The sequence below is a fragment of the Coregonus lavaretus genome (genome assembly GCF_964263955.1).
Source record: "Coregonus lavaretus genome assembly, chromosome: 1".
Lineage (NCBI taxonomy): Eukaryota > Metazoa > Chordata > Actinopteri > Salmoniformes > Salmonidae > Coregonus > Coregonus lavaretus.
In genome coordinates, this window is record NC_139988.1 from 51814559 (window position 1) to 51838213 (window position 23655).

General features: G+C 43.1%; 1 protein-coding gene across 3 annotated transcripts in view; it reads left to right on the forward strand.

The window, feature by feature from the left end:
• The first annotated feature begins 3264 nt into the window (after positions 1–3264).
• The window catches only part of LOC311132303 (E3 ubiquitin-protein ligase UBR2-like), a 40824-nt gene continuing 20433 nt past the window's right edge, over positions 3265–23655 (forward strand). For all 3 annotated transcript variants that reach the window (XM_084165547.1, XM_084165548.1, XM_084165549.1), the window contains exons 1-10: positions 3265–3350; positions 9644–9903; positions 10384–10462; positions 11071–11181; positions 11411–11541; positions 11668–11806; positions 11901–11963; positions 12123–12243; positions 12444–12551; positions 12790–12878. In XM_084165547.1, the coding sequence (XP_084021673.1) occupies positions 3267–3350; positions 9644–9903; positions 10384–10462; positions 11071–11181; positions 11411–11541; positions 11668–11806; positions 11901–11963; positions 12123–12243; positions 12444–12551; positions 12790–12878 (1185 nt within the window). In that variant the 5' untranslated portion in view covers positions 3265–3266. The remainder of the gene's footprint in view (positions 3351–9643; positions 9904–10383; positions 10463–11070; positions 11182–11410; positions 11542–11667; positions 11807–11900; positions 11964–12122; positions 12244–12443; positions 12552–12789; positions 12879–23655) is intronic.

Below are 23655 nucleotides of genomic sequence, written 5' to 3' on the forward strand. Positions count from 1 at the left end.
AAAGGAAAGAATGAATGGAGCCATGTATCGTGAGATTTTGAGTGAAAACCTCCTTCCATCAGCAAGGGCATTGAAGATGAAATGTGGCTGGGTCTTTCAGCATGGCAATGATCCCAAACACACCGCCCGGGCAACGAAGGAGTGGCTTCGTAAGAAGCATTTCAAGGTCCTGGAGTGGCCTAGCCAGTCTCCAGATCTCAACCCCATAGAAAATCTTTGGAGGGAGTTGAAAGTCCGTGTTGCCCAGCGACAGCCCCAAAACATCACTGCTCTAGAGGAGATCTGCATGGAGGAATGGGCCAAAATACCAGCAACAGTGTGTGAAAACCTTGTGAAGACTTACAGAAAACGTTTGACCTGTGTCATTGCCAACAAAGGGTATATAACAAAGTATTGAGAAACTTTTGTTATTGACCAAATACTTATTTTCCACCATAATTTGCAAATAAATTCATTACAAATCCTAAAATGTGATTTTCTGGATTTTTTTTCTTCTCATTTTGTCTGTCATAGTTGACGTGTACCTATGATGAAAATTACAGGCCTCTCTCATCTTTTTAAGTGGGAGAACTTGCACAATTGGTGGCTGACTAAATACTTTTTTTCCCCACTGTATGTCCACGATATCTCCGTCTCTTTCTCATGCGAATGACGTGGATTTGGGCCTTGTCGGGTGTCTGTAGGATATCCTTCGCGGCCGCCTCGTTGAAGAAAAAATCTTCGTCCAATACGAGGTGAGTAATCGCTGTCCTGATATCCAGAAGCTCTTTTTGGTTATAAGAGACGATGGCAGAAACATTATGTACAAAATAAATTACAAATAACGCGGAAAACACACATAATAGTACAATTGGTTACATTTACATTACATTTTACATTTTAGTCATTATCAACAATATACCGTACTTGAGTGAGTACATGACTGTAAGCTCATAAGAATGGCGCCGGAGAAGATGGCTGCCGTTTTACAGCCCCCTGGTCTAAGGCACTGCATCGCAGTGCTAACTGTGCCACTAGAGATCCTTAGACCAGGGGGCTGTAAAACGGCAGCCATCTTCTCCGGCGCCAACTGTGCCACTAGAGTGCCTTAGACCAGGGGGCTGTAAAACGGCAGCCATCTTCTCCGGCGCCATTCTTATGAGCTTACAGTCATGTACTCACTCAAGTACGGTATATTGTTTGTCTACATCAGGTATAAGTGTTTGTCTCACTCTCAACAAACAAACATATCACTCAGTATGCATCTGTCACTCTCAGCATCAGTATGAATGAGTGTATCACACTCACTGTGTGCATGTATCTCTTCTGTCAGGGTGTATAACAATGCACTGGCCAATGCAGTGATGCAGCAAGCAGCCATTATCCTGCAGGTGGAGGAATCCATGCCCCGTCTCTGCCGTTTCTATGATGACCAGCACATCCACCGCTTCTGTGCCTCGCTTGGGGAGTTTTACGATGATGACATCAGAACTGACCCAAAGCGGCATGCAGAGATGAAGACGATCACCACTCAGATCAAGGTGACAGGATGGGACATTAATCTTTAACACCTGCATTTGAACTGTACGTCTGTATATATCTGTGTCTGCCTGTGGGTGGTTAAGCTCAGGGAGGGAGAGTGCTTGTTTCTCTTAAACATGCTTTTTTACTTGTTCCGACACTTCAGGAGACCCTAGATGAGTTCCTGGAGATGCAAAACGAAGTGAATCGCTCAGAACAAGGAAGATCTGATGAGAGTGACAGGGGCTCAAAGTAGGCACAGCACTGCCTCTCTTTTACCTGAATTTAGGAGTATGACACAGCTTCGCTGTATTGTGGAATATTTCCAGGCGTGTGCCAAGATCTATCTCTTCTTGTCTATCCTAGGGGGAGGCGCTTCTCATCCCCTGTGCAGGGGGAACGCCTACAGACTCTGCAGAGGCTCCAGATGGACCAGACCCAGCAGAACCAGACCTCAGTGCCCTGAGGGCAGACATGAAGATCCTGCAGCAGGCCCTGATCCACCAACTGATCCAGTCCCAGACCAGCTCATGTCAGTACTAGGTTGACCTCACAGAGAACCTTCTGTATAGGGCCTATATACTAAGACAGACCAGATAACTAGTCTAGTGCAGTCTGACTGGGTCAAAGACTAAACAAAGAGTAAAGTCCATTCAAAACCAGAGAGAGTGCATATATAGAGAGCTAAAATCTGAGTCTTTACACATGATGACGTAATTCGTACTGACATCATTTAAATAAGAGAAGGCCTACCATAGAAATATAATCTATGGAGTTTACTCTTTGTTTAGTCTTTGACCTCGTCAAACTGCACTACATTAATTATATTTATATTAGGCCTACTATGTTAACCTGTCTCTGTGCCTGTTTCTTCTGTGTATATCTGTGCTAGAGTATATGTTTCACAGTCTCCTGTCTGTCCATAGCTGATAGATTACATTATTGTGTCTCTGTGCAGGCGTGGGCTGTGGTGTGAAGGCAGCAGAAAGCACTGGGTCAGAGACCGTCGAAGCTCCACCATACAGGTGAGGTATCACTGGTTTATGCATCTTGGTTTTCTGTAGTGTCTCTTTGTTGTAAGCCTGTAATTGCATGGTGCACTCTGCAGATGGCCACAGTGTGTCTCAGAAGTCTGTCTAATTTGACCTGTTTACTTTGAACTCATTAGTGTTGTAATCTCCAGTCCTCCAGGGCCTCAACAGGCTGACTCCTCGATGCTGAAGATGACTGTAACCACAGAGACTGCACCAGCACCAGCAACCAGAGATACAGGACCAGGAAATAAGGATGAAGCTTAGATTATGATGCTGGCTTTAAATGTGAATTAGCAATGGTCCACTAATGTCTGGCAGTCTGTCTATACAATCTCAATATTATTATTGTACAGTGTAAATAAAGCTATTGCACATATGCCCTTTTGCAATTACTTTATGGAGTATGTCACTACAATTATCATCAGCCTCATCATCATCATCACAACAACATCATCATCATCATCACCATCAGCAGCAGCATCATTATCCTCATCATCATTATTCACCCTTTGAACGATTCTGATTTTACAACTACAGCCTGTCTCATGTCCCCAGTGCATCTTAGAAAAAAAGTAACCTAGGTTGGCTTTCCCTGACCCAGTTGTGTCAGCGTTGATCCTACACAGCCTCTCATTTCCCATTAGTCAGCTTAAAAGTTCCCCAACTCTCTCGCTCGCGCTACTAAGCAACGGCTGATATCCGTTTCCTTCGACACTGGGAGAGGGAGTGAAGATGGCGGCGGCCGAATCTGATCGTGAAGTACCGTCTGCGCTGTGTACTGAATTTCTGAATTTCTCTGTCAAAGACACAGCTTCGGTAAGCGACAGTTTTCATATGTGTATATATTTGATGTAATTTTTCTTATCAAAGGGATCAGAGCGCACCAATTTCATCTATCATATTTATTTCCCTATTTTTCCATCTCGATTTGTTTTTCTTCGATGCGATGATGGCCTCGCTAACAGTACGGGAACTTGGCGAACGCTTACTAGCTAGCTAGCGTTAACTAGCCTTCTAGAAAATTGCATTTTAGCTAATATATGGAACAGCATAAATGTAAGAATGATTGGATGTGATAATATACCAGATATTTTATATTGAGAGATGTGTCCAGGATTATATATTTAAAAAAAAACTTTAGCTAGCTAGCTACCGGTAACTAGCTAGTGTTTTTCTGAGCTAGCTAGCAAAAGCTAGCTGTTCACTTGGCAGACAAAACAATATTAATTTGCTCGTCTCTGCTGCTGCTGCTGTTGTTGCTGTTGTTGTTGTTGTTGTTGCTGCTGCTGCTGTTGTTAACTCCATAGCTAACACAGCAGTAGCGATCCTGGCAAGCTTGCTAACCAAAACCCCGTAACATTAGTGCTGGGCGATATCTTTCAAATGTATGATTGTATTTGCCGTTATTTTAACTATGGTTTTAAATAATAAAAGTTCCAAATATGCTTAAGTTCTAAATATGACTAGTATGGGACTCTACTCTAGTGTGGCAACACACAAATGAAGTGATTTCAATGGGGCTTTCTCCATTCTGATTGTTTTATACTGTTCGATCTACTTTTCAGTATTTTCATCAATTTCTGCGTTTCCTGCACTTTTGTTATCATTTCCACACTGCCACGTAGGGCTGCATTATATATATGCATTATGGGCAAACAATCTAGGCCTAGTTTATTGGTGAACTGTTGGAATCATGGAAATATAATTATTATTGTATTTCAATAGTTGGAATATAGTGGGCAGCACTTTGAATACATTGTTGTTTGACATGACAACAAATGACTAAGCCAGGGAGGAATTATTGTGACAGGGTAGGATCCAAAGTGTTGGTCAGTGTTTCCCAGGGGACCGTATACGATGTTACATTACATGTTTTCTCATGTAACTACACTACATGACCAAAATAATGTGGACACCTGCTCGTCGAACATTTCATTCCAAAATCATGGGTATTAACATGGAGTTGAAGCTTAAACAGCCTCCACTCTTCTGGGAAGGCTTTCTACTAGATGTTTGGATTATTGCTGGGGGACTTGCTTCCATTCAGCCATGAGCGTTAGTGAGGTTGGGCACTGCTTTTTTGACACCACAAGTTCTGCAGGCTCTAGTTTTGTCTTATCGTTTATTGTCCAGTCGTGCGGTTGTGTGCTGCAAGGAAAGACCTAGTTAAGCTGCAGCTGGCCCAGAACAGAGCGGCACGTCTTGCTCTTCAGTGTAATCAGAGGACTGATATAAATACTATGCATGCCAGTCTCTCTTGGCTAAGAGTTGAGGACAGACTGACTGCATCAATTCTTCTTTTTATAAGAAACAATGTTGTTGAAAATCCCAAATTGTTTGCATAGTCAATTTAGACACAACTCTGACACACACACTTACCCCACCAGACATGCCGCCAGGAGGTCTTTTCACAGTCCCCAAATCCAGAACAAGTTCAAGAAAGTGTACAGTATTATATAGAGCCATTGTTGCATGGAACTCCGTTCCATCTCATATTGCTCAAATAAACAGCAAACCTGGTTTAAAAAAAACAGATAAAGCAACACCTCATGGCACAACACCTCTCTCCTATTTGACCTAGATAGTTTGTGTGTATGTATTGATATGTAGGCTACGTGTGCCTTAAAATTTTTTAAATGTATGTAGTTCTGTCTATTAATGTTTTGTATTATGTCATGTTTTGTGTGGACCCCAGGAAGAGTAGCTGCTGCTTTTGCAACAGCTAATAGGGATCCTAATAAAATACCAAAGATGTTGGGTGATTAGGCCTGGCTCGCAGTCGGCTTTCCAATTCATCCCAAAGGTGTTCGATGGGGTTGAGGTCAGGGCTCGCTTTGTACACATGGGCATTGTCATGAGGCGGAAAGCACATTTGACATTTTTAAAGCAAATTTCCTGCAATTCTACACATTTTGCCATGGACTATGTCATGTTTCTTATGCTATCTGAGTGACTTCACAATCAATGGGGGACCAATGACATGACATTTTTTTGAAATGTTAGATTCTCTCTGACTAGTTTTTATTCTTATTATTCTTATTAAAAATATATTACTCCATTATCTTTTCTACATACTTTATATCTGGTTTTAGTCGTTTAAGTTCACACTGAAAATGTTCTACAATCCCGAAAACTATGCAAAACATTTTTTTTATTGTACTTTTTTTGTATTGGCGGCATGCCGTTGCTAAAAGAATATAGGATAAGCACTGCAGTGAGAGAGACGAAGGGATAATTATTTAAATATTTTTTATTGTATTTTGCCCCCTTTTTCTCCCCAATTTCAATCTTGTCTCATTGCTGCAACTCCACAACGGGCTCGGGAGACGAAGGTCGAGTCATGCGTCCTCCGAAACACAAGCGGAGATACAGACTCTAATAAGTCTTCTGTTACATTTCTACATTTTATACGTTGGAGCAGTGCGAGCAAAGTTGATACTTTGTATAATTTCATTGCCTGGTATAACCAAGAGCACAGGCCAGTCTGAGTAGGCTTTGCAGTTGCACGTTCGCTGTCACGCAGCCTCTGAGTGAGAGGAAAATGGAGCACAGCTTCGCGACAGGCATGCTTGCAGCTTTAAAGCAAAGAATGGCATCTCTCTAGCCCAAACGGGTAAAAAAAATATGACCCATACAGTGGGGAAAAAAATTATTTAGTCAGCCACCAATTGTGCAAGTTCTCCCACATAAAAAGATGAGAGGCCTGTAATTTTCATCATAGGTACACGTCAACTATGACAGACAAAATGAGAAAAAAAAATCCAGAAAATCACATTGTAGGATTTGTAATGAATTTATTTGCAAATTATGGTGGAAAATAAGTATTTGGTCAATAACAAAAGTTTCTCAATACTTTGTTATATACCCTTTGTTGGCAATGACACAGGTCAAACGTTTTCTGTAAGTCTTCACAAGGTTTTCACACACTGTTGCTGGTATTTTGGCCCATTCCTCCATGCAGATCTCCTCTAGAGCAGTGATGTTTGGGGGCTGTCGCTGGGCAACACAGACTTTCAACTCCCTCCAAAGATTTTCTATGGGGTTGAGATCTGGAGACTGGCTAGGCCACTCCAGGACCTTGAAATGCTTCTTACGAAGCCACTCCTTCGTTGCCCGGGCGTTGTATTTGGGATCATTGTCATGCTGAAAGACCCAGCCACGTTTCATCTTCAATGCCCTTGCTGATGGAAGGAGGTTTTCACTCAAAATCTCACGATACATGGCCCCATTCATTCTTTCCTTTACACGGATCAGTCGTCCTGGTCCCTTTGCAGAAAAACAGCCCCAAAGCATGATGTTTCCACCCCCATGCTTCACAGTAGGTATGGTGTTCTTTCGATGCAACTCAGCATTCTTTGTCCTCCAAACACGACGAGTTGAGTTTTTACCAAAAAGTTCTATTTTGGTTTCATCTGACCATGTGACATTCTCCCAATCCTCTTCTGGATCATCCAAATGCACTCTAGCAAACTTCAGACGGGCCTTTACATGTACTGGCTTAAGCAGGGGGACACGTCTCGCACTGCAGGATTTGAGTCCCTGGCGGCGTAGTGTGTTACTGATGGTAGGCTTTGTTACTTTGGTCCCAGCTCTCTGCAGGTCATTCACTAGGTCCCCCCGTGTGGTTCTGGGATTTTTGCTCACCGTTCTTGTGATCATTTTGACCCCACGGGGTGAGATCTTGCGTGGAGCCCCAGATCGAGGGAGATTATCAGTGGTCTTGTATGTCTTCCATTCTCAATTTGTCTGTCATAGTTGACGTGTACCTATGATGAAAATTACAGGCCTCTCTTATCTTTTTAAGTTGGAGAACTTGCACAATTGGTGGCTGACTAAATACTTTTTTCCCCCACTGTATTACCCCAATGTTCCTCAGGACATGCTAGAGCTAGCAATGAGAAAGTGGAGCAGGCACGGTGCTCTCGCGTTATAAGGGAACATCGGCTGTGCTGATAGCCAGACTTGGTCCTTTTTCAATCAGAAATTCACTCAGGCTGTTTACCATTGAAAAAAATGGTCAGTTCTGCTTAAGGGGGTGGCTCTCCCATAAATACCAGTGCTGTAGCAGCTGGGTCTGGTCTACTTAGTTCATTGACTGTAATTCAGAGGTACTGTATATAATGGCGAGATGGTCTCAGGGGTTGCATTAACACAGAATTCTGTGTTTTTCACACAAAAACTAAAAAGAGAACGCATAAGAAATATCTTTGGAAACTCAGATCTAAAATGCTTCTTAGTTTAATTTCTGCTCGGCATCAGACAAATCTTGTGCTTCAGTTGCACTTCTCCACTCTGAGAATTCACAAACAGGCATCCTATCAGCTACTTTTTTCTGTGTAGCCTACTTTTCTCCAGTAAAATGCAAGATTAACTTTAAGCAAAACATTAGGGAATGTAGCTGGCTACATTCTTTCTATGATAACCATTAGTGGACAGATTGACGGGTGTGGACCCTCTCGCTTCACCTCTTCCTCTCTGACTAAACTAACGTGACCAGCTACTTTTTTTTAAATTTTTTACTACCACCCTGGTGACCAATTAAAAATCGCTGTTGCACTGCCAAGTCAAAGGGTATTTTGGTCACTGTCTGGAACTCTATAATACCCACTGCTGGTAGCCATGTATTCTTCTAACAGTAAATTCAATGTCCTACAAAACGTTGCAGTTTTACAAAATGAGGCCTATGCGCACTCACAATGGCAGATGCACATTTTGCACGCTCTTCCTAAAGCTATATCAAATATCTCAGTGGTAAAATAGGTACTTGCTACAGAGCTCAATATTGAGAGGAGAAATACAAATTATACCTACAGAAAGCAGAGTACCTGTCTTCAACAGTGACAACTGTAGTTTCTTCAAAGGCTTTCCCGCGATATGATTTTGAAATCAGAAAGCCTATGGGCACAAACCCACCGTCGCTGGACCAGACAGGACTGGCAAAAAGTGCTCTTCACTGACGAGTCGCGGTTTTGTCTCACCAAGGGTGATGGTTGGATTTATCGTCGAAGGAATGAGTGTTACACACGAGGCCTGTACTCTGGAGCGGGGTGGAGGATCCGTCAAGACCGGAATGTCAGGGCTCTGCCATGGCCAGCAAAGAGCCCGGATCTCAATCCCATTGAGCACGTCTGGGACCTGTTGGATCGGAGGGTGAGGGCTAGGGCCATTCCCCCCCCAGAAATGTCCGGGAACTTGCAGGTGCCTTGGTGGAGGAGTGGGGTAACATCTCACAGCAAGAACTGGCAAATCTGGTGCAGTCCATGAGGCGATGCACTGCAGTACTTAATGCAGCTGGTGGCCACACCAGATACTGACAGTTACTTTTGATTTTGACCCCCCCTTTGTTCAGGGACACATTATTCAATTTATGTTAGTCACATGTCTGTGGAACTTGTTCAGTTTGTCTCAGTTGTTGAATCTTGTTATGTTCATACAAATATTTACACATGTTAAGTTTGCTGAAAATAAACGCAGTTGACAGTGAGAGGACGTTTCTTTTTTTTTGCTGAGTTTAGATAATAAAAATATGCCATTTAGCAGACACTTTTATCCAAAGCGACTTAGTCATGTGCACATACATTTTTACGTATGGGTGGTCCCGGGGATCGAACCCACTACCCTGGCGTTACAAGCGCCATGCTCTACCAATTGAGCTACAGAGGACCACATGAGTCATTCAAAAAATCATGTTAAACACTATTATTGCACACAGAGTTAATGTGAATTGTTAAGCACATTTTTACTCCTGAACATGTTTAGGCTTGCCATAACTAAGGGGTTGAATACTTATTGACTCAAGACATTTCAGCTTTTCATTCTTTAAATTAGTTTGTGAAAATGTAGGAACACATAATTCTACTTTGACATTATGTGTAGGCCAATGACGACAAAAATCTAAATGTATTCCATTTTAAATTCAGGCTGTAACACAACAAAATGTGTGGAAAAAACAAGGAGTGTGAATACTTTCAGAAGGCGCTGTAACTAGGTCAAATTCGTACAAGTTGGACCTGGACTGTGTTCACACATGCCACATGCCCTCAAGTCTGAAAGTCTAATAACTGGTTTGTTATAATATTCACGTCTCACTGTTGCCCCCCTCTACACAGAAATGGCTCCAGGTGACTGATCTGTACAAGGAGGTGTACCAGCACCTGGCCCGCTATGTCCCAAAGATCTACTGCCTGGGGCCCAACCTGAACCCCCAGAGTGAAGACCTGCTGGCCCAGATGCTGCTGCAGGCCCCTCTGGAGTGGTACCTTTGTGGGGAGGACCCCTCCACGGGCCTGGCCAAGCTCGAGCAGAACAACCAGCCCTCACAGCTCTGTGGACATGTCTTCAAAGTGGGAGAGCCCACCTACTCATGCAGGTGGGGGTAGTTGAGGTCTCATTCAGACAGACGGAGACGCGCGCACACTCACATACTAGCTGTCCTTTCCTGTGAGTTGGCCAGGTGAATTGGGTCAGGTTGGTCCTGTGTTAAGTCACAGAGGTCAAACCGTAAGCTTCCTGGTAAGCGGTACTGTCTGGATAAGGTCGAGGTCACTTCTGTTTACAGGATCAGCTTGCCAATACTAGTCAATTCCTTACACTCAATTGTGTGTTCAATGGAAAACCATTGCGATGCATACCCATGCTTATTGTACTGCATAGCCTAATTGTACATCCATTCCATGAGTATTGCTGTTTTCATTTTTCCTGAACTCCTCCTTTTGTATTGGCTTTGAGTAACATGGTCACCGGGTCATGTTAACATGGGATCAAGACATGACCCGATGGAACGTTGGAAGACAATGTTAGACACTGGCTGTCCCTCCTGCCTCACTCACAATCAAACTCTCTCCTGCAGGGAATGTGCTGCAGACCCCACCTGTGTGCTGTGTATGCAGTGTTTCCTGGGCAGTGTGCATAAAGAACATCGCTACAGGGTAAGAACGACAACGCAACCTCCACCACACACAAAATGGTTCAGTATTAGCAGACTAGCAGCCTAAACTATGGCTAGGTTTCAGTAGAGGCGCTGTCGTGGAATGAGTAAGTGAGTGGGTGATTGCCATGAGACGGGTCACTCAGTAGCTGCTCTGAATCCAGGCTGAGGATCAGGCAGGCTAATCCCATTTGGGGCTGGCCACTGCTGCCATGTGGGCCTCAGGATGGGTGCACCTAGGCTCCTCAGCTCTTTTTACCCAGAAGTAGGTACAAGTTGCCCCTAAGCACTGATACAGGGTCAGATATATAGTTTTAGTCCTATTAACGGTTAAGGTTGGGGGTAGCGTGAATTGATCCATGGCAAATTTGACCTTGAATGCTGACTCATGCATTCTGGTCTTTCTTACTTGTGTTTGTGTTCTAGAGCATTGTAGAACATTCTAGTTCCGGGCAGCAGATGTACGTATGTCTGTTACAGTTTATGTAGAAGGTTCTAGTTGTTGTCGTCTTCCAAATGTAAATGATCCAGAAGCTTCTCTGTCTGCTGCATATTACTGTGTGTGTGTACACAAGTGTTGACTTGCCTCACATCTCGTCTGCCCTCCAGATGACAACCTCCGGGGGAGGGGGATTCTGTGACTGTGGAGACACAGAGGCCTGGAAGAAGGGCCCTTACTGTCAGAAACATGAGCCCAACATCAGTGACTCCTGTCAGGAGGTGAGCATCTCTTAGCCCCAGCTATATCACGTCTCATTGACATCCAATAACAATACACAGTTCATTCACTGCTGTTGCTCTTACACTCAATATTGCGTTACAAGTTGTTACAGATTGCTAATTGCCACTTTAAAATAGGCTATTTCATTAGATTTAATCATCGTTTGAGTTCGACACTCCCATAGTTATATTTGGCTGATCACAACATTATTTCATTGTCTATTTGCAGGATCCCCTGGCCTACCTCTCAACAGACATGATTGCCCGCTGCTATAATGTCTTCTCCATTGTTCTGAAATATGCCGTGGACATGCTGACCTGGGACAAGGAGGACGAGCTGCCCCTGGGCCTGGAGCCTCCGTACGTATACACACAGGAAGTAATTTCTGATCAGTTTTCACGTTCTTGCTGGTCGTCATGACAACCCGATGATTTCAATCTATAGCCAGTTGACATTTCATGTCTGTCTGTCTTTTTATTTCTCAGAGACCGAAGTGACACCTATTACTGCATGCTCTTCAATGACGAGGTGCACACATACGAGCAAGTCATCTACACCCTCCAGAAGGCGGTCAACTGCACCCAGAAAGAAGCAGTCAGCTTCGCCACAACAGTAGACAGAGATGTGAGTCGTGTGTGTGTAACCTGCAAACCTACGGCATCAATGACTAATGGCTTGATATGTGTGTAATCATTATTTTGTATCTCCTACTATACAGGGAAGGAAATCGGTGCGCTTTGGCGACTTCGCGTTCTGTGAGCAGGCCAAGTCAGTCATTGTGGTGAGTAGCCTGGTCTGGGGAGCTGGATGTATCTCATTGAAATCTCATGAGATGACAGATACCCGCATCCCACCGCTGCCACCAATTAAACCGTTAACAGTCATTTTTCAAGAGTCTATATATTAATCAGTGTGTGTGTGTGTGTGTGTGCGTGTGCAGAGGAACACGAGTCGTCAGTCCAAGCCCTTGCGGGTCCAGGTAATGCACTCCTCGGTGGTGGCTCACCAGTGCTTCGCTCTCAAAGCCCTCCACTGGCTGGGCCACGTAATAGGATACTCAGGTCAGTCTCCTTCCGCTCTCCTGACTATTAACTTGAGTATTGTCTACCTGCCGTTGGATGCTATTCTCCGTATCCTCTTGAAATATAAAGAACTTAACACAATATTTTATTAATTGCCACTCATAAATGGTTCATTGGGGGGGAAACCCGCGTTTGCGCAAGGGCCCATTGACAGTAGTTGTGTGTGTGTGTGTGTGTAGATGCTCTGAGGAGGATCCTGTGTCAGGTGGGCCTGGAGAGGGGGCCAGAGGGAGAGAACTCCTCCCTGGTGGACACACTCATGCTCTGTGACTCCAAGATGTGGAAAGGTGAGGAGGAAATGCATCCTTTTAGTTCTTCTGCCAGGTTTGGGAACAATTCCATTTTAATTTCACTCAATAATTTTAAAAAAATCTCATAGATTTTTTTATTTTAATTCACTTTAAGATTTTACTGAATTAGGACGGCATTGACCGACCCCCAACCCTGTCTCCTGCAATGCACATAAAACATAAACAACACTTCCATGAACACTGTTCTGACTCTAACACCCAATTTCCACTCCAGGAGCCAGGAATGTCTACCACCAGCTCTTTATGAGCAGCCTTCTCATGGACCTCAAATACAAGAAGCTGTTTGCCATCCAGTTTGCAAAAGTAAGCCTCTTCTTTTGATCCTTAATATGAAGAGCCAGTATGGCTGCCTATCACAGCTATGTGGGAAGTCATAGTGCATTCTGCATTAGGAGAAGGGCTAATGTCAAACCGCTTCTCCAGCTGACCCCCTTTAATGAGGAACTAATGTGTCAACATCACATCAGCAGGGGTGAGGATTTAGTCCTAATGTACATAAGTGCTAGCTCAATGTTTCTTGAGTGTAAACATACTAGGGATGCAAATTTCGTTCAATTTTGCTGCCGACTAACTGAGCCTCATTAACGATCAACAAACTGTTAAAAAAAATCTAAATAGTAAAATGATGTGACCAACAGAAAATACTATCAGAGGTCTGTATATAATGACGAGATGCTTATGTTTCCGCCCTAACAATGGGAGTCGTCCCAAGGCATAGGCCCAGAATTAGCCCATAGAAACGCATTGGACTTATTTTGGACAGATTTTGGCGAGAGTTCAACTTCTCGCTTCGCCTCTTCCTCTCTGCATATAAGGACCTGACATTTTTCATTAAGAGCTTAATGGAAACATGCAGCAATAGCAAGCCTGTCGACTTACAGTCAAAAGGCTATAGCATGTCCTGTAATGAAGCAGCTAATAAAACATAATTTTCAAACATTTGCCCAAATGCAATTAGCAGAAAACACAATTCTAAACTGCGCACCTAATGCGAGCAATAGTGTATGTGACAGAGATGAAAATCTCTGTAAGAAACTTAGAAAGAGTGGGTATCTAATAGCAACTACTATGATGGATTGCTAATATGACTAGGATTGTGCCTTTGGCTTCTGGACAATGAAAGAAAGTTGATATGAAAACTAATAGAACAGCAGAGAAATGCTGGTTGATGGCATGAGGATGTCTTTATAAAATAATTGCCTCCACATTTCTATGGATGGATTTTCACAAGGTAAGACATGGCTCAGTATTTGAAGTGAAGTAAAATGTTCAGGTATAGCTCATAGAATTAAAAAGGTAATGTCGGACATTATTCATTCTAATCAGATAGGTTTTTTACATGGAAGATACATTGGAGATAATATAAGGCAAGTACTGGAAACAATAGAACACTATGTAAAATCTGGGAAACCAGGCCTGCTATTCATAGCAGACTTCGAAAAGGCATTTGATAAAGTACGACTGGGGTTTATATATAAATGCCTGGAGCATTTCAATTTTGGAGAATCTCTTATAAAATGGATTAAAATCATGTATAATAACCCTAGGTGTAAAATAGTAAATAATGGCTATTTCTCCTAAAGTTTTAAACTGTCAAGAGGAGTGAAACAAGGTTGTCCACTATCGTCATATCTATTTATTATGGCCATCGAGATGTTAGCTATTAAAATCAGATCCAACAATAATATCAAAGGATTAGAAATCCAGGGCTTAAAAACAAAAGTGTCATTGTACGCTGATGATTCATGTTTTCTTTTAAATCCACAACTTGAATCCCTCCACAGCCTCATAGAGGATCTAGATAAATTTTCTAACCTCTCTGGATTACAACCAAATTATGAAAAATGTAGTATATTATGTATTGGATCGCTAAAAAGTAAAAAATTTACATTACCATGTAGTTTACCAATAAAATGGTCTGATGGAATACATATCCCAAATGAAATAAATGATCTCACTCCAATACATTTGAATAGAAAGTTAGCAAAAATAGATAAGATCTTGCTACCATGGAAAGGTAAATACCTGTCAATTTGTGGAAAAATCACCTTGATTAACTCTTTAGTATTATCTCAGTTTACCTATTTGCTAATGGTCTTGCCTACGCCTAGCGAACAGTTTTTAAAATTATATGAGAAAAAAATATTCCATTTTATTTGGAACGGCAAGCCAGACAAAATTAAACGGGCCTATTTATATAATGAATATGAATTCGGAGGACAGAAATGATTAAATATTAAAGCATTAGACCTATCACTAAAAGCTTCAATCATACAAAAGTTATACACTGCTAAAAAAAATAAAGGGAACACTAAAATAACACATCCTAGATCTGAATGAATGAAATAATCTTATTAAATACTTTTTTCTTTACATAGTTGAATGTGCTGACAACAAAATCACACAAAAATGATCAATGGAAATCAAATGTATCAACCCATGGAGGTCTGGATTTGGAGTCACCCTCAAAATTAAAGTGGAAAACCACACTACAGGCTGATCCAACTTTGATGTAATGTCCTTAAAACAAGTCAAAATGAGGCTCAGTAGTGTGTGTGGCCTCCACGTGCCTGTATGACCTCCCTACAACGCCTGGGCATGCTCCTGATGAGGTGGCGGATGGTCTCCTGAGGGATCTCCTCCCAGACCTGGACTAAAGCATCCGCCAACTCCTGGACAGTCTGTGGTGCAACGTGGCGTTGGTGGATGGAGCGAGACATGATGTCCCAGATGTGCTCAATTGGATTCAGGTCTGGGGAACGGGCGGGCCAGTCCATAGCATCAATGCCTTCCTCTTGCAGGAACTGCTGACACACTCCAGCCACATGAGGTCTAGCATTGTCTTGCATTAGGAGGAACCCAGGGCCAACCGCACCAGAATATGGTCTCACAAGGGGTCTGAGGATCTCATCTCGGTACCTAATGGCAGTCAGGCTACCTCTGGCGAGCACATGGAGGGCTGTGCGGCCCCCCAAAGAAATGCCACCCCACACCATGACTGACCCATCGCCAAACCGGTCATGCTGGAGGATGTTGCACGCAGCAGAACGTTCTCCACGGAGTCTCCAGACTCTGTCATGTCTGTCACATGTGCTCAGTGTGAACCTGCTTTCATCTGTGAAGAGCACAGGGCGCCAGTGGCGAATTTGCCAATCTTGGTGTTCTCTGGCAAATGCCAAACGTCCTGCACGGTGTTGGGCTGTAAGCACAACCCCCACCTGTGGACGTCAGGCCCTCATACCACCCTCATGGAGTCTGTTGCTGACCGTTTGATCAGACACATGCACATTTGTGGCCTGCTGGAGGTCATTTTGCAGGGCTCTGGCAGTGCTCCTCCTGCTCCTCCTTGCACAAAGGCGGAGGTAGCAGTCCTGCTGCTGGGTTGTTGCCCTCCTACGGCCTCCTCCACGTCTCCTGATGTACTGGCCTGTCTCCTGGTAGCACCTCCATGCTCTGGACACTACGCTGACAGACACAGCAAACCTTCTTGCCACAGCTCGCATTGATGTGCCATCCTGGATGAGCTGCACTACCTGAGCCAATTGTGTGGGTTGTAGACTCCGTCTCATGCTACCACTAGAGTGAAAGCACCGCCATCATTCAGAAGTGACCAAAACATCAGCCAGGAAGCATAGGAACTGAGAAGTGGTCTGTGGTCACCACCTGCAAAACCAGTCCTTTATTGGGGGTGTCTTGCTAATTGCCTATAGTTTCCACCTGTTGTCTATTCCATTTGCACAACAGCATGTGAAATGTATTGTCAATCAGTGTTGCTTCCTAAGTGGACAGTTTGGTTTCACAGAAGTGTGATTGACTTGGAGTTACATTGTGTTGTTTAAGTGTTCCCTTTATTTTTTTGAGCAGTGTACTTAAATCCGAACTGGTTCTCTAGCTAATTAGTAAGATTGTCTCACCCAATGTTCAAGAATGGCCTTTTTCCCTTTATTCAGATTACAACCTCACACTTTCAGTTATTTGAAAAGGAAATAATCTCCCAAATATCACTATTTCTAAAACAAGCCATAGAAAGTTGGTTGCAATTTCAATTTAATCCTCCAGAAACAACAGAACAAATAATGCAACAAATATTGTGGTTAAACTGAAATATACTAATTGAGGTATAATCTTTGTAAATGATATCATCGGTAGGACTGGTGGAGTTATGTCGCACATGCAGCTAACAAAAACATATGGAAATGTCTGCTCTACCCAAAATTACAACCAAATAATTGCAACATTACCGCAAAAATGGAAGAGGAAAGTGGAAGGGGGAAAATGTAAGGAACTTGTCTGTCGGCCTTGCATTAAAGAACATAATTGATTAAAGAAAACTTTGATAAATAACAAAGTATACCAGTTTAATTTAAGGACCAAAGGATTGACAGCCGTCCCATATAGATTGCAAAATAGTTGGGAAGAGGTTTTTGACGTACCGATCCCATGGCATAGTGTTTATGAACTGATACGCAAAATGACGCCGGATTCAAAACTTTCAATGATTATATAAAAATGTTGCTACAATAGAATGTTATTTATATGGGGGATACAATCTTCCCAGCTCTGCAGATTTTGCTGCGAAGAAACAGAATCATTAGATCATTTGTTTTGGTACTGTCCATTTGTAGCTTGTTTTTGGACACAGGTCCAGGAATGGCTAAAGGATTGCAATATTTACCTGGAGCTAAACCTGCAGATAGCATTACTGGGTGATCTGAAAAGTCATAGTCAATTCATAAATGATATAATAATACTTTTAGCAAAAATGTTTATTTTCAATTTACAATCTGTAGAAACAATGAGAATAGAAAGGTTCAGAACTTTTTTGTAAAACATCACAGTACAGTTGAAAAATATATGGCAAATAGAAATCCAATATGGATGGTGTTAAGAGATAGGTGGGTGGTGTTGAATGGAGTTGAAGGATGGGACTAAAACAACTAATAACAACAAGATAACTAATAATGTAAGCATACTGTGTCCATAATAAGTATATAGGTTATACAGTGAGGGGAAAAAAGTATTTGATCCCCTGCTGATTTTGTACGTTTGCCCACTGACAAAGACATGATCAGTCTATAATTTTAATGGTAGATTTATTTGAACAGTGAGAGACAGAATAACAACAATAAAATCTAGAAAACACATGTAAAAAATGTTATAAATTGATTTGCATTTTAATGAGGGAAATAAGTATTTGACCCCTCTGCAAAACATGACTTAGTACTTGGTGGCAAAACCCTTGTTGGCAATCACAGAGGTCAGACGTTTCTTGTAGTTGGCCACCAGGTTTTCACACATCTCAGGAGGGATTTTGTCCTACTCCTCTTTGCAGATCTTCTCCAAGTCATTAAGGTTTCGAGGCTGACGTTTGGCAACTCGAACCTTCAGCTCCCTCCACAGATTTTCTATGGGATTAAGGTCTGGAGACTGGCTAGGCCACTCCAGGACCTTAATGTGCTTGAGCCATTTTTTTAAAATCTTCTTGAGCCATTCCTTTGTTGCCTTGGCCGTGTGTTTTGGGTCATTGTCATGCTGGAATACCTATCCACAACCCATTTTCAATGCCCTGGCTGAGGGAAGGAGGTTCTCACTCAAGCATTGACGGTACATGGCCCCGTCCATCGTCCCTTTGATGCGGTGAAGTTGTCCTGTCCCCTTAGCAGAAAAACACCCCCAAAGCATAATGTTTCCACCTCCATGTTTGACAGTTGAGTTGATGCCAAAGAGCTCCATTTTGGTCTCATCTGACCACAACACTTTCACCCAGTTATCCTCTGAATCATTCAGATGTTCATTGGCAAACTTCAGATGGGCGTGTGTATGTGCTTTCTTGAGCAGGGAGACCTTGCGGGCGCTGCAGGTTTAAGTCCTTCACAGCGTAGTGTTACCAATTGTTTTCTTGGTGACTATGGTCCCAGCTGCCTTGAGATCATTGACAAGATCCTCCCGTGTAGTTCTGGGCTGATTCCTCACCGTTCTCATGATCATTGCTACTCCACGAGGTGAGATCTTGCATGGAGCCCCAGGCCGAGGGAGATTGACAGTTCTTTTGTGTTTCTTCCATTTGCGAATAATCGCACCAACTGTTGTCACCTTCTCACCAAGCTGCTTGCCGATGGTCTTGTAGCCCATTCCAGCCTTGTGTAGGTCTACAATCTTGTCCCTGACATCCTTGGAGAGCTCTTTGGTCTTGGCCATGGTGGAGAGTTTGGAATCTGATTGATTGATTGCTTCTGTGGACAGGTGTCTCCCTTTAAGAGTGTGCTCCTAATCTCACCTTGTTACCTGTATAAAAGACACCTGGGAGCCAGAAATCTTTCTGATTGAGAGGGGGTCAAATACTTATTTCCCTCATTTAAAATGCAAATCAATTTATAACATTTTTGACATGCGTTTTTCTGGATTTTTTTGTTGTTATTCTGTCTCTCACTGTTCAAATCAACCTACCATAAAAATTATAGACTGATCCTTTCTTTGTCAGTGGGCAAACGTACAAAATCAGCAGGGGATCAAATACTTTTTTCCCTCACCGTAGGTTGAGAGCTTTTGTGAAAGAGCACAGTTAGAAAGATATGGCATATAGAAGAAAACCGGATGGACATCATGAAAATGATCGGAGAGGTTGAGGGTAGAGGAAGTTCAGGAGTAAAAACAAACAAAATAGAATTCTTGTAAAATTGTCCATAAAATGTATATAGTATGTATAAGCTGGAAGGCCTAAGCGTTGTTGTTCACTAGTTTACTCCAATTAGGGAAGGGGTGGTGGGGTAGGAAAGTAATAAAGGGAAATATATTTTTAAAAAAGGAAGTGTGTGTGTGTATATTTATGTATATACACTGCTCAAAAAAATAAAGGGAACACTTAAACAACACAATGTAACTCCAAGTCAATCACACTTCTGTGAAATCAAACTGTCCACTTAGGAAGCAACACTGATTGACAATAAATGTCACATGCTGTTGTGCAAATGGAATAGACAACAGGTGGAAATTGTAGGCAATTAGCAAGACACCCCCAATAAAGGAGTGGTTCTGCAGGTGGTGACCACTTCTCAGTTCCTATGCTTCCTGGCTGATGTTTTGGTCACTTTTGAATGCTGGCGGTGCTTTCACTCTAGTGGTAGCATGAGACGGAGTCTACAACCCACACAAGTGGCTCAGGTAGTGCAGCTAATCCAGGATGGAACATCAATGCGAGCTGTGGCAAGAAGGTTTGCTGTGTCTGTCAGCGTGGTGTCCAGAGCATGGAGGCGCTACCAGGAGACAGGCCAGTACATCAGGAGACGTGGAGGAGGCCGTAGGAGGGCAACAACCCAGCAGCAGGACTGCTACCTCCGCCTTTGTGCAAGGAGGAGCAGGAGGAGCACTGCCAGAGCCCTGCAAAATGACCTCCAGCAGGCCACAAATGTGCATGTGTCTGCTCAAACGGTCAGAAACAGACTCCATGAGGGTGGTATGAGGGCCTGACGTCCACAGGTGGGGGTTGTGTTTACAGCCCAACACCGTGCAGGACGTTTGGCATTTGCCAGAGAACACCAAGATTGGCAAATTCGCCACTGGCGCCCTGTGCTCTTCACAGATGAAAGCAGGTTCACACTGAGCAGATGTGACAGAGTCTGGAGACGCCATGGAGAACGTTCTGCTGCCTGCAACATCCTCCAGCATGACCGGTTTGGCGGTGGGTCAGTCATGGTGTGGGGTGGCATTTCTTTGGGGGGCCGCACAGCCCTCCATGTGCTCGCCAGAGGTAGCCTGACTGCCATTAGGTACCGAGATGAGATCCTCAGACCCCTTGTGAGACCATATGCTGGTGCGGTTGGCCCTGGGTTCCTCCTAATGCAAGACAATGCTAGACCTCATGTGGCTGGAGTGTGTCAGCAGTTCCTGCAAGAGGAAGGCATTGATGCTATGGACTGGCCCGCCCGTTCCCCAGACCTGAATCCAATTGAGCACATCTGGGACATCATGTCTCGCTCCATCCACCAACGCCACGTTGCACCACAGACTGTCCAGGAGTTGGCGGATGCTTTAGTCAGGGTCTGGGAGGAGATCCCTCAGGAGACCAACCGCCACCTCATCAGGAGCATGCCCAGGCGTTGTAGGGAGGTCATACAGGCACGTGGAGGCCACACACACTACTGAGCCTCATTTTGACTTGTTTTAAGGACATTACATCAAAGTTGGATCAGCCTGTAGTGTGGTTTTCCACTTTAATTTTGAGGGTGACTCCAAATCCAGACCTCCATGGGGTTGATCAATTTGATTTCCATTGATCATTTTTGTGTGATTTTGTTGTCAGCACATTCAACTATGTAAAGAAAAAAGTATTTAAGGTTATTTCATTCATTCAGATCTAGGATGTGTTGTTTAAGTGTTCCCTTTATTTCTCTGAGCAGTGTATATGTATGTGTGTATGTGTATGTGTATATATATATATTTGCGAGTAGAAAAAAAACATATGGGGGATTGGAAGTGATGCAGACAATTACATTGATGGAAGTTACAATCTATCTGCAATATTAAAGCTAATCTACCTCCTAAAAAATTTATAAAATCAAAATCAGGTTTCAAACAATTATACTGCCTCAAGTTCACATTGCAAAGTGATGGGTGATGAAATGGTAGGCAGGCTATAGCCTATGTCTGGGCTTACAAAAGCAAGTTTCACTCCAGTAGCCTACAGGCTTTTTGAGGAGATACAGTGGGGGAAAAGTATTTTGTCAGCCACCAATTGTGCAAGTTCTCCCACTTAAAAAGATGAGAGGGGCCTGTAATTTTTAATTATTGAACTGACATTTGACATTTTGTCATTTCTGTGTGGAGTCGGTGTGCCAAAATGAATCAAGGTGAGTCAGTTTAAACTCCGATGCCCTTGTATTTCAACACCCATCTCAAGATGCACATACAGTGGGGGAAAAAAGTATTTAGTCAGCCACCAATTGTGCAAGTTCTCCCACTTAAAAAGATGAGAGGCCTGTAATTTTCATCATAGGTACACGTCAACTATGACAGACAAATTGAGAAAAGAAAATCCAGAAAATCACATTGAAGGATTTTTAATGAATTTATTTGCAAATTATGGTGGAAAATAAGTATTTGGTCACCTACAAACAAGCAAGATTTCTGTGTCTCACATACCTGTAACTTCTTCTTTAAGAGGCTCCTCTGTCCTCCACTCGTTACCTGTATTAATGTTACCTGTATTAATGGCACCTGTTTGAACTTGTTATCAGTATAAAAGACACCTGTCCACAACCTCAAACAGTCACACTCCAAACTCCACTATGGCCAAGACCAAAGAGCTGTCAAAGGACACCAAAAACAAAATTGTAGACCTGCACCAGGCTGGGAAGACTGAATCTGCAATAGGTAAGCAGCTTGGTTTGAAGAAATCAACTGTGGGAGCAATTATTAGGAAATGGAAGACATACAAGACCACTGATAATCTCCCTCGATCTGGGGCTCCACGCAAGATCTCACCCTGTGGGGTCAAAATGATCACAAGAACGGTGAGCAAAAATCCCAGAACCACACGGGGGGACCTAGTGAATGACCTGCAGAGAGCTGGGACCAAAGTAACAAAGCCTACCATCAGTAACACACTACGCCGCCAGGGACTCAAATCCTGCAGTGCCAGACGTGTCCCCCTGCTTAAGCCAGTACATGTCCAGGCCCGTCTGAAGTTTGCTAGAGTGCATTTGGATGATCCAGAAGAGGATTGGGAGACTGTCATATGGTCAGATGAAACCAAAATAGAACTTTTTGGTAAAAACTCAACTCGTCGTGTTTGGAGGACAAAGAATGCTGAGTTGCATCCAAAGAACACCATACCTACTGTGAAGCATGGGGGTGGAAACATCATGCTTTGGGGCTGTTTTTCTGCAAAGGGACCAGGACGACTGATCCGTGTAAAGGAAAGAATGAATGGGGCCATGTATCGTGAGATTTTGAGTGAAAACCTCCTCCATCAGCAAGGGCATTGAAGATGAAACGTGGCTGGGTCTTTCAGCATGACAATGATCCCAAACACACCGCCCGGGCAACGAAGGAGTGGCTTCGTAAGAAGCATTTCAAGGTCCTGGAGTGGCCTAGCCAGTCTCCAGATCTCAACCCCATAGAAAATCTTTGGAGGGAGTTGAAAGTCCGTGTTGCCCAGCGACAGCCCCAAAACATCACTGCTCTAGAGGAGATCTGCATGGAGGAATGGGCCAAAATACCAGCAACAGTGTGTGAAAACCTTGTGAAGACTTACAGAAAACGTTTGACCTGTGTCATTGCCAACAAAGGGTATATAACAAAGTATTGAGAAACTTTTGTTATTGACCAAATACTTATTTTCCACCATAATTTGCAAATACATTCATTAAAAATCCTACAATGTGATTTTTTGGATTTTTTTCTTCTCATTTTGTCTGTCATAGTTGACGTGTACCTATGATGAAAATTACAGGCCTCTCTCATCTTTTTAAGTGGGAGAACTTGCACAATTGGTGGCTGACTAAATACTTTTTTCCCCCCACTGTACTCTCGCGATGTCTGACAGGTGGTAGTCTATTCCGCTCCTCAAACTAGGCTCAGTATGCTGAGTATGCTGAGCACGTGTGATTAATGAAATGCCTGACGACTAACGAATATACACACGCGGCAATTTAATTCCGCTCAAAATTATGCAAATTAACCTATAGACCGATAAGCATGACCGGTCAAATGTATTTCCGTCAGCTAACCGATTTAACGGTTAACCGTTAACATCCCTAAAACATACAGTTAGGCTATAGCTATTAAAGAGAATTTGATACTGTCTTGAATTGAAGATTGATGTGGCAAACAAATGTAATGTATGAATATATATGAGTGTTTCATAAAAAGATCATCCCATGAGTTCTCTTGACAGACTGACACCATACCCATTTGGTCATGTAAACACACACACATTGCCAGTTTCCCCACACACACCAAAGCGGGTATAGTCTTATCACAACAGTAGATTGAGGCTGGCAAGGGTGTTTTGGCACCAGGCCTGGATGGGGCGTTAACTGCTCCCATCACATCCTTTTACTCTGTCCTCCTGGGTGGCATA